The following is an 11,952-nucleotide window of genomic DNA, read 5'->3' as shown; positions in this document are numbered from 1 at the left end:
AAAAAAAGATTTCCCTGAAGATAGGCCCAGGCATTGGTAAGTCTCATTTGTTCAAAAGTAGCTGAAGGATTTATTACCAAGTCTGTCACTTGAGCTTAGTGTTAAAGAAGAGTAAATGATGCTAAGCTTTATTATTTTTCTATTTCTCTTCTGCTCTTTGGCAAAAATAATTAATTAGGTAAAAAGTAAATGACAAGAGACAGCCAAGCAGGGGGGACCCAAGGCAGATGCGACCTGGGGCCGAGTGCCCCGCGGTCACTGCCCGGGAAGCGGGACGCACCTGAGCATGCTCCATGACCTTTGGGTGAGAGACCTCAGTTTCACCAGGAGTTGAGGCTGCCTCCGCATGGTCATCATCTGCTGGAAAACACTGCCTTGCGCTGTCAAACAGAAACAGACCCACAGCTGTCAGCGCTCGGAACGGGTAAGACTATTTGTTAAGACTATTAAGTGACAGGTCAGCACAACTGGTGGTTATAGCAGGCAGGAGGCGCCCACATCCCTCCGGCTGTCAGAAGAGACCTGGCGGTGACAGACACCTGCGGCCTCCCTACAGCACCCCTGGCCACTAGGGCAGATGGCCGCAGCAGCACGCAGGGAAAGGGGGAAGGGCACATGCGGCCCCAGGAAGAAGCACCTACACCCCAAACCCCAACTCCTTCCTGTTCCAAGGAGGAGAGAGCCTGCCACTGGGGCAGCAGCCTGGGTTGGTGTCCTGGACCACACAAGGACGGGAGGGCTGAGGCGTGCGAGGGGGCTCCAGCCGTCAGCCCACAGCTTCCCGAGGGAGGGCCCATCTGTGCTGCCCTCCACTCCCTTCCCTGGTGTCCCCTGGCCAACAGACATACTGACGGGTGCTCCATCTTCCTGGAGGGTGAGGTGGCATGCATGTCACGATTTCAATGCCTACACGCCCTGACCCTGAAATGGGCCATCTCTGAGGAAGCCGGCTTCACTCACTCTGTACCTGCCACAGCATCAGCTCAGCATTCAGCGACAGAACTAACGCAGGGCCCCATTTCTCACGATTTTCAACATTATAGTCTTACATGTGCTACCAAAATAACAATCACTGAGATAAAAATGACTAAGATCACATCACCAAATGGCACATCTTAAAACATGGGAATCCAAGTAGAAACTGTCATGCTTACTGGAATACGGCTGCCTTCTCTGAAGCCTCTGCCATTTGTTTCATCTTTAAGGAAAAGGAGGTGCCACGGTTTGGATCTGAGGTGTTCCCCAAAGGCCCACAAATTAAAGGCCTGGTCACCAGCCTGTGGCACTGAGGGAGAAGGTGTGGGACCTTTAAGAGATGGGGCCTTATGGGAGGAGGCTAGGACACTGGTCAGTTGAAGATACTGGACCCCAACCCTTCCTCTGAGTCCTGGCAACCATGAGATGAACAGGCCTCCTCTGCCATGTGCTCCCACCTTGATGTCACAGGCTCAAAGAAACGGCCAAGCAATCATGGACGGAAACCCGTGAAGCAAAATAAACCTCTTTCTTCTGAAGTTGATTATCTCAGGTACGTTGTCACAGTGACGGAAAGCTGACAGAAGGCAGCGCACCACTGCAGTACCTCTTCTGGACACTGAAGGGTCCACTTCAACACCTTTTTCATAAGGAGTGCCACCATTCAAGAAGAGCTCGTAAGTCCTGTGAAGGAATAACATACTATGATGGCTGCGCATGGCGGGCATTCCGTAGACACCTGAACCAGAAGTGAAACATTTTTAGCACAAATGTATTCATTCTAATTATGTCTCATTGATGGATGAGAATGACAGTGTTGACCCTTCCATGGGGTGTCATCTCAGCAAAGAGACTCTGTCCCAAGCATCAACACAGGAAATGTACTTATATGAAAATGAGAAAGATTTCTGTTATTAAGATGGGCCTGAGGCTGTAGCTCAGTGGTAGAGCACTTGCCTTGCACACATGAGGCACTGGGTTCGGTCCTCAGCACCACATAAAAATAAACAAATAAAAATAAAGATGTTTTGACTTGAATGACTTGTTAATAGCAAGTAATTACTGTTTTTAAATGTGTTGAATCAATATTTGAAATTAACCCATTATGAATTTATATGATTTTTAAAATAAAACAGTAACATAGATCGTTGTAAAATGTTGGAATGGGGGCTGGGGTTGTGGCTTCGAGGTAGAACACTTTGCGTAGCATGCGTGAGGCACTGGGTTCGATCCTCAGCACCACATAAAATAAAAAATAAAAATATTGTGTCTACCGATAACTAGAAAATAAATATTTAAGAAAAATGTTGGAATGGCATAGACAGGACACGTAAAAAGTGAAAAATTCCTCTGTCCTTCCCCCTACTTCAGTAAGTCTCCTGCCCTGACTGTCACCCACCCTGTGACTCCCTGTGCCTCACAATACACATCAGAATGCTTCCCTATCGACCGAGCTCCACCTTCTAGGAAATAACTGGGACCTCACTTTGCCAAGGTGGAATTTTGGATGTTTCCTTATTTTTTTCTTCTAAGTATAAGTGAAAACCCTGAATATATTTTTTAAAGAATCATAAGAAACTTGAGTTTCTGTATTCACTCCTGATAATGGGGCGCCCCTCCTGCTCCGGCTAGGATGAAATTAGAAACTAGGGTTCAGTGGTAAGGAGGCTGTGCAGGGCATGTTATCCAAGTTAATCCTCACCAGGAGCTTGTGGGGTAGGAATTATTTCCCCAGATTAAAGGTGGGGGGAATTTGGACACTATGGCGCATACCTCCTGTTATACAGGCAGTGTGGGACCCAGCACCCTGAGTTTCCGTAATGACAAATTTAGAATCTTGATCACCATCCTCCCTACTGCTTGTCCATCTGTAGCCCTCTGTGAATGTCCTGTTTATATCCTAGACTTAGATCTTTATTTTCCCCATTTAAAAATTCAGATGAGCTGGGTGAGGAGGCACATGCCTATGATCCCAGTGACTTGGGAGGCTGAGGCAGATGGATCACAAGTCAAAGACAGCCTCAGTAACTTAGTGAGGTCCTAACTAACTCAGCGAGACTCTGTCTCAAAATAAAAAATAAAAAGGACTGGAGATGTGGCTCAGTGGTTAAGCACCCCTGGGTTCAATCACTGGAACCAATAAATAAATAAATACAAATTCAGATGATCTTTTACTTATTAGTTTTCAAGGGCTCTTTTTACATTAGGGCTAACAACATTCCAACTTTGTGGTATGCATGAGGATATTTGCTTCTAGCTTGCACTGTGCTTTTAAAGTTTAAATTTGCTTACAGGAGGGCCGGGGCTGAGGTAGAGCACTTGCCTAGCAAGTGCGGGGCCCTGGGTTCAGTCCTCAATACCACATAAAAATAAATAAATAAAGGTACTGTGTCCAACTACAACTAAAAAATAAATATTAAAAAAACTGCTATAATTTCAATGTCCTACACAGATTCACAGAGGACCTGGGGACCCTGGACTTAGCTTTTGCACTGTTTTCAGCATGGTGGAATGTGCCAGTACTTCAGGGAACAGTCCCAGCAGGCAGACAGTGCAAGCATATTCTAGAACATGTCCTATGTGTCCTTCTCCCTCTCTGGGGGAGGGTGTGTGTGTTGCTTTCATACACTACTTTATACAACACTAAAATCAACATTAAAAGCCCTCGCCCCAAAAGCTGTTGACATGCCAACAGAACAAACCTGAGTTCCTTGATCCTAAAAAAAGAACTTCTACAAAATCACACAACTGCTAGGAATTCGCAGAGCACTTACTTTGCTGGTATTGGAACGCCACTGGCATCGAAGAGCCTGAGAAACACCCAGCCGCAACTCAACTCTCCTCTCTCACCGGTTGACTGGGAAATAAAACAAGTCTGAGAAACAACATCTGAACGAGTCAAAATTATAAGCACATGCAAGCCCCTGAAAGGAACAAGGCCAGTATCCCCGCTTAGGGCTAAGCAGTTCTGCCCCAGAAAATCAAATGAAACGTGGTGGGTCCCACGGTACAGCAGAGGTGGCACTTTAAGTGATGCTCACCTTTTGTCAAAATTTCCCTTGAAAATCCCTGAAACTGTTGATGTGCCAACAGGTGCCTCAGGAGCTGAGCACTTCCTGTGGCATCACCCAGAGGCACATGGGTGCTCCTGAATCAGCAAGCTCTGTCTCCCTGCAGTGGACTGTGGGGATTCAGCATGCAAAGGCCTTGACACCTGGAAGTCTGCCCCACTGTCCACTGCCAGAGGCCACTGGGCCTGGCTCCGGGCTGCTCCTCTCCTCGCTCTGACTCATCTGCGACTCCCCTGGGTTTACTTGTCCTAAAGAAACCCAGGATGATGCAGTACACAGGGTACCTGTGGTGGCTCTGGGCTACGAGGGGCCGGGTTCCTATACTGCATTAAGATGCTGCTAGGGGGTGGGAGAGGAGGGCTGCTAGCATGGCCACGCCTCGGCTCCAGCAGTTCACATGACACCATGCTTCTGGTGTTCCCTGCACAGAACCGCCACTTGGCCAGGTCTCTCAATAAGAATTGCTGACTGCAGGGCCAGGTGCACTGGGTCCTGGGGTTGAAGTGCCATGGTGCTTCTGATCACTTTCTGAAAACCCCTTCTGTTCTGAATTTCCATTCTTTAGGAGCTCTGGCGTTCACTGGTGCTACACATGTAAGCAGGTCCTGTTCATCTTAAATGCCACTGAGAAAGCAGCACTGCATAAGAATCATGAGCACTGCCAGCTCGTTCCACCAGAGATGAAAATCCCACCTAGGGAAACCCTCCAGGACTTCACTCACAGACACACACACTCCAGCACTCCTTTTTTTTTGGGGGGGGGGAACTGATCCCAGGGGTGCTTCACCACTGAGCCACATCCCCATCCCTTTGAATTTTTTATTTAGAGACAGGGTCTCACTAAGTTGCTTAGGTCCTCTCAAAGTTGCTGAGGCTGGCTTTGAACTTGCCATCTTCCTGCTCAGCCTCCTGAGTCGCTGAAATCACAGGCCTGAACCATGGCACCCAGCCTGCCAATTCCCTTTTAACTGGTATATTATAAAGTGACATTTATCTTGCGTCTGACATACATTGCGAAGAAATTCCAAGTTCAAATAATATTCCCAGGTCTGGAGATGAAGAATTGGACCTGATAAAACAGTCGCCATGGAGCAAGCATGGCAAGAAGCCAGTGACCTGGAACGATAAAGAAACATGGGTTACTGACCACAGTGCACAGTGGGAAGGGGCGTTCTGCCCCGTCCAAGGCACAAGGCTTGTGCCTCTGCATTACCACAAAGGTCTCTTAAGGAAAGTTAAGAGCAGACGGACTGACCCATCCACACCACTGACTTGGTAAACACACTCAGCTCCCTTGTTGAGGGAAACACCTTTCTCTTCACTTACTTTTCTCCGAGCAGGGCTAACATACAACCTGTGCAGCAAACCACCCCAAGGTGCTCAAGGCCCACTTGGCATATGCTGTAAGGTTTTTATGCCAATCGCTGTTCATTTTAAACAGAATTGAGTGGCTGGGCACACATGTCTGCTGGGCTTTCCTGATGCCTGCCTGGAACAGGCCCCCTCCCCTTGGGCTCCTCCCACCCCTCTCCCTACACAGCATCCATCCCCCCCTTCTTGCCTATAAAACCCTACCCCGTCTTTGAGGTCTAGTTTTCTTTTACAAAACCTCCTGAGGCTCAAGGGCTAGAATTAACTTCCCTCTCCTCTGTGTTTCCCAAAGTGCTTGGAGACCCATATCCTCACAGCCTGCCTGATCAGAGTAATCCATAGCGCCCGCCCCACAGGGCCACTCTAAGGATTGAATAAACCAGGGACCCAAGGGCCTGTGCGTGGCTAGAGCATCCTAAGTAGAGAGCATTCTTATTATTTGCACCTGTGTTTCTTCCCCACTGACATACAAGTAAACCCTCATGCACTAGGAAGAAGTGGGCACGTAACGGATACCTCAGTTCATTCAGGAAGGTGACAAGCACTTTGTTATTCCTCCCAAAGCTCACCTTTATATCCTGAGAAAGCATGACACACAGCTGTGCATCACAGAACTGTGAAATGACAGACCCAAAGATATGTGGTGTGTCTCCCTGGAGGCAGGGAGGTCAGGAGGTCAGGAGGCCACGCTCACTTTCAGGCATTGTGCTGTAGTCAAGCAAGGATGCCTGCGGCACCCAGCAAGCTGCGGGCCTCACTCACAGCCAGTGCCCTCTCAAGGAACCCCCATTTGTGTTAAGATCTTTATTAGGAGAAGGGTAATTAGGGTGCAGTAACAAAGGGAGTTAGTTGAGGGAGGGAAGTAAACACTCAAGTAATGAAACCTGGGGGTGGAAGTAGGTGAACTACAGACAATTTGTATTATTAAAAGAACAGAGAGACATCTTGGATTCACTAGCATCCATCCCTGCGAGACTGACTCAGTGGTAGAAACCTTAACCTCATCCCAGTTCTGACAGTCCAGAGTGTACTGGTTCCCTAGGCGGCACCTTTCATTTCATCAGAGGAAAACACAACTGTCATTAGTGCAGTTGTAAGACTCCATTTCTGAAAAACACTTCACTTCCTAAATTTTATCTTCTTTTCTGCATTTTTCATCAAATGGGCATTTCCTAAAATTGAAATCCAATGAATAGGATGATTCATTGGAATTATAACCTTGGTGAGTCAGAAACACAAATAACTTTAATCAAAGTTCTCCTAGAACAGTAAAGAATCTAAGGGTTCACATGTGGCTCCATGTGCTCTGTGCTGAATGTGATGCCTCCTCTTAGGTCTTAACTGCTGGTCGCCTAGGAGGAAAGCAGGGTGTTTCCTGTTCTGCTACTCAGCACATTTCTTACCTGGGGAGAAAGGTCCAGGTTTTGGGCTTTTTGGGTTGCCACGTGGCCCTCACAGTGTGAATGTTGCTCAGGACCTGAAAGATTTTCCGATTTCAGATCAGGCTGTAGGAAGTTCTTTGAAACATCACCCTCTTAGTCCCAGATAATTACCAGTGGCTATATTGGTCAGGGCAGAGGGAGAGGAGGGGCTTCCATTTTTTATTTCATGCAGTTCTGTAAGATCTGGGTTTCTTTCTTCATCCAATATAGTATGCATCTAACTTTTCAAACAGTGAAAACAATGGTCCCAATACTTATTAATAAAACAATGAAGGAGCTGATAAAATAGATTCACATTTGTGCCCTTGTGACAGTAATAAACCACATCAAGTGAATACTCAATATCTGAGATATGCTTACTAGAAGAGGAAGTGACACTTTAGGTAGAAACCTCAGAAGCCTAGAGGACTAAAACAGAAGATCTAACACTTGTGTCATCAGAGTCCCAGAGGAGAGGAGTTTAAAAGGTACTGTAGGAAATAATGGCTGAAAAATCCCCAATTTCAGCCAAAGACAGAAACCGACAGATTTAAGAAGCTGAGCAAATTCCAAACAGGGGAGATCCAAAAGGATTTGTGCCAGGTACACCACACTTCTAAAGTAAACAGGAAAAAAAAAATACACTGAAGGTAGCAAGAGAGAAAAACAGCCAGGTTAAGCCAGGGGAATGACTCAGATGGCAGTGGGTGTCTCGGCAGAAACCAGAGGCCAGGAAGAGGTGGCACCACGGTGTTTAAGTGGTAGATGAAAAGAACTGTCAATCCAGAGTCCCACATCTAGTGGAAAGGTCCTTTAGGAAGGAAGGGAGACAGATACTCAGATAAAGCTAGTTTAAGAGAATCTGTCACCCTGAAGGGATGGTTAAAGGACACTCTCTGTACAGAAGAGACAAGCTAAAGAAGCAATCTTGGAACATCAGGAAGGAGATCAATGGGAACAGTAAAGATCTGATTAAATACTACTAATTTCTCAGTTGATGGTTAAAGCAAAAATTGTAAGACTGGATGATGTGGTTTCAGTGTATGTAGAGGAAATGTACAAGTCAGTTGTGAGTGAATGAGGACAAAGAGAATTAGAGAGAGGGACAGTCTCTGCCTCTCTCCAACCAGAACGCTGCCTGTGATTAGCTGGGTGTATAAAATGACACCTACAGCAAGCACCCAGGAAGCCACCCAGAGAGACCACTCAACACCACGGATAATTCAGAATGGAGTTCTAAGAAACGAATAAACCACACGCAAGAAGGAGGAAAGAGAACAGAGGACAACAGGGAGAGAGAACAAAGCCGGGCTCCCTCCCAGCCCTAGAAAATAAAACAAAAAAGAAAAGCAGGCAGCAGACCCAGAGGCTTGAGGCTCCCCCCGACGCTGAAGGTGTGGGTGCACCTGCCCTGCGAGGACGGTGGGTGCTGGGAGGGAGTCCTGGATTGGCACTGCCCAGGCTCGACAACAGAGCTTTCCTTTGTAATAGGCTAGATTTGTTAAAGAAGCCTTCAAAGAGCAAATAATGCAATTTTCTAACTATTAAATGTGATGCAAAACTTCTCGATTTCGAACTCTGATAAAAATTAATTTCATAAATGAACTTCTAGGATCTGGATATAAAATGAATCCCATATTTTCTGTTATTAAAGTGAAATTCTAGTTTTTGTTTTCGGTTCTCACGTGAGAACAGGAGAGTACAGCAGGTCCTCTCTTCTTGGTCACTGCTGACACCTCCTGGCGCGTTTGCGGTGGTGCTTTTGTGCACAGTAGCCCTGTGGTCACCCTTACTCCAAGTTCAGGTGGAAGAAAACCACCAGCGCAGCGCCACACGCAGTCCTCCCCGAGGCCTCCCTACCTGTGTGCGTGTGACCATGGTCTATCCAGGGGTGGATGTCTGAGACCTACTGCCCGCTCCACACCTGCTCTCCCTCCACCCTCCACACTCAGCCCACCACCAATCCCGTTGATTCCCGCCTCCTGCATCTCCCCCGACCTGATCTCCACCCAAGCTGTAATCGTCATCACTCTTTTGGTTGCACTTATTATGCTCCATGTGTTGTTCTCCATGCTTTACTTATAATAACCCAGTTTGCTCACATTGATCCCAGGAGGTACAAGAGGAGGAGCCTGAGAGCAAGGTCAAGGTCCCATGTTGTGCAAATGCCAGCGCCAGGGGCAATCCTAAGCAAGCTGGATCCAGATTTTTGCTTCTTCAAGATGATGCCTATTGTCCTCTGCCTGCCATGCCAGGGCCCTGCCCCCAGTGGTCCACTTGAGTCCCCTCTGGCTGCCCTCTCCTCCCTTTAACTTACCTTTTCTAATTATTCTTCGGAGAGGAGCCAGAGATCTTTCTAGAACATGAATCTCATCATGTCACCTCCTTCAGTGCCCTCTGCTGTTTTTAGGACAGACGCGCACTGCTTCTCACACTGCCTGCCTTCCAGACACTCCCTGTCAGGATTCCACACTGGCGGCCACCCTGCTCCCCCTGGAGTCCCCTCCCCAGAGGGCCTCTGCCTGCACATCCCATGGAGGCCTGGGGCTCCTCAGCTCAGGGGGTGAGGCTGTGAGGAGCTCTTCTGCGGCTCCCACCCACTCTGGGAACCCCTCTAACTAGGCTTTAGCTGACATCTACCAGACTGTCTGTTTCACTTCCACTTTGTGATTAGTACAAAATATTTTCTAATTTCCCTTTGACTCATTGATTATTTAGAAATCTGTTAATTTCCAAGCATTTGAAGACTTTGCCCACGGATCTTTCTGTTACTGATATCTAGCTTAATCTCATGTGCTCAAAGGCCATACGATACCTGGCTCTCAACTCTATTTTAGACTTGTTGGGGTTTATTTTCTGACCCAGGTCCACCTGTGTAGACTGGTGGATATTCCACATGCACTTACAACATGCTTCTTACTGTTTAGAGGTGAAGTGCTGCTCAATACTGATCCTACCTAGTTTGTCAATAGGTTAATCAATTCCTAATATCCTTTCTCATCTTCTGTCTGCTTGTTCTATATTCCTAAGAGAACAGTAGTGAAGTTTCCAATTATAATGGTGGCTTTTCCCATTTCTTTTTTCAGTTCCATCAATTTTTAGGTCATGTGTTTTGAAGCTCTAACATGGGGTGACTGGGTATGTATCTACTTTGTTTGACATTTTTTTTTTTAATGCACTGGGAGTTGAACCCAGGGCCTTGCAGATGCCAGGCAAGCACTCAACAACAGAGCCACATTCCCAGCCGGACATTAATATCTTGAATAGTGAACCCTCCTCCCTTTAACTTACCTTTTCTATTTAAGGTGGGCTTCTTGTATGGAGCATCTAAGTGGGTCTCTCACTGTAACTCTTACATTCCCCTAATAATGTATTACATGTTAGGTATATTTTTATATGCCTATTGGTTTCTCATGTTTTCTTTTTTGAAGGGCCTGTTCAAGTTTTTGCTCATTTAAAAAACTGAGTTATCTTTTTATTTCTTAGCATCCTTGACTTGTTCTTAATCTTAGACTAAAAAAAAAAAATTCTACATTTCACTGTCAATGAGAGAAATTCAGGTTTTTCTTGTTCTTTATAAATTTGAGGAAGTTCCCACCTGTTCCTAGTTTGTAGGGGATTTCTTAAAACTCGTGAATGGGCACTGGAATTTGTCAATGTTTTTTCTTTGTTTATTGAGATGTTCACATGATTTTTTCTTGTCTACTAATATGATGAAATAACATTACAATTTCGCATGTCCAATGCTGGATGCACAGGTGTGTACATCTGAACATGGGGAGAAATTCCAGCTGGTCGTGACCTACTGTCCTTTCTATAAATTGCTAGATCCAACTTGAGAATGTTGTTTAGGATTTTAGTTTCTATATCCATGAAGGATACTGGTCTTGTAATGTCATCATTTGGTGTCATGTTTTTCCTAGATTTAGGAAATACGTTAGGGAATGTTTTCTCCTATTCTTTGGAAGAGTTTGCATAAGATGGGTATTATTTCTTCCTTAAATGTTTGCGGGAAGTCACTAGAGTGAAGCCATAAGGACTTGGATTTTTCATTGTAGGAATTTTTTTAATTGAAGTTGTAATTTCTTTAAAACAGAAATTCAAATTTTCTATTTCTTCTTATGTCAGTTTCAGTAAATTATGGTTTTTTATAAAATTATCTATTTCATCAATGTTGTCAGATTTACTGGCATACAATTCCTTATAATATCCCTTATTGTCCTCAGTGTCTGCAGGATCAGTAATGATGTTTCTATTTCAATGGGAGATATTGATAATTTGTTTTTTGTTTTGTTTTTTTTTATTTTGTACCAGGGATTGAACTCAACCACTGAGCTACATCCCCAGCCCTATTTTTTTTTTTTTTTTTTTTTTAGAGACAGGGTCTCACTGTATGGTTTAGCACGTCACTGTTGCTGAGGCTGGCTTTGAACTTGCGATTCTCCTATCTCAGCCTCCAGAGCTGCTGGGATTACAGGTGTGCATGTGCCACCTCGCCCGGCTTTCTTTCACTCTTTTTAGTCAGTCTTTCTGGGCATCTTTCAATTTTATTAACCTCTTCAAAGAATCAACCTTCATCTCCATTGATTTTCTCTTCTGTCCATCTGTTTTCTATTTCATTAATTTCTACTCTTTGTTATTTCCTTTTTTCTACATTCTTAGGTTTAACTCACTCTTCAATTTCTAGTCTCTTAAGTTCCCAGCTTAGATCACTGATTTTAAACCTTCCCTCTTTCTAGTATATGCAATTAAAGCTACGAATTTCTACCTAAGCACCACTTAAGCTACATCTCATGAAAGATACATTATTTTTTCAGAAGTCATTCAGACTATCATTTGGTATTAGGTAAAAAATGGTCTTTTAGGAATCAGGGAAGAGTTGAGCAGAAAAGGATTCCAGGAGACCTCACGGGAAATGGCGATGCTCCATATCTTGCCTGGGGAGCTGGATATACATTGCATTTTCAAAAATGCAATGCTCTATACTTAGACCTGAACTGTACACAACACTAGAAGACAGGTACCAGTCCCTCTCATAAGTGAAGAAATCTAAGGCCCAGATGGGTTAACTGTGTGTGTACCAACATCACACACTGAAGAGCCAGGGTTAACCC

General features: G+C 45.2%; 1 protein-coding gene across 9 annotated transcripts in view; it reads right to left on the bottom strand.

Annotated features, from left to right (window-relative positions):
* LOC144374867 (nephrocystin-1-like) overlaps positions 1–11,952 on the bottom strand; it is a 41,881-nt gene that overhangs the window by 8,423 nt on the left and 21,506 nt on the right. For 3 of the 9 annotated variants that reach the window (XM_078037628.1, XM_078037633.1, XM_078037631.1), the window contains exons 12-16: positions 6,821–6,894; positions 5,057–5,162; positions 3,750–3,832; positions 1,583–1,659; positions 281–380 (exon numbers count right to left, since the gene is read on the bottom strand). In XM_078037628.1, the coding sequence (XP_077893754.1) occupies positions 281–380; positions 1,583–1,659; positions 3,750–3,832; positions 5,057–5,162; positions 6,821–6,894 (440 nt within the window). Of the gene's footprint in view, positions 1–46; positions 381–1,154; positions 1,660–3,749; positions 3,833–5,056; positions 5,163–6,820; positions 6,895–11,952 lie in introns of those variants that run through there. The other 6 variants (XM_078037630.1, XM_078037632.1, XR_013434134.1 and 3 more) reach the window with 5 other exon arrangements.

Source organism: Ictidomys tridecemlineatus, unplaced genomic scaffold (assembly GCF_052094955.1).
Source record: "Ictidomys tridecemlineatus isolate mIctTri1 unplaced genomic scaffold, mIctTri1.hap1 Scaffold_910, whole genome shotgun sequence".
NCBI lineage: Eukaryota > Metazoa > Chordata > Mammalia > Rodentia > Sciuridae > Ictidomys > Ictidomys tridecemlineatus.
Note: the sequence above shows the minus strand (reverse complement) of the source record. Positions and strands in the feature narration are given on the sequence as shown.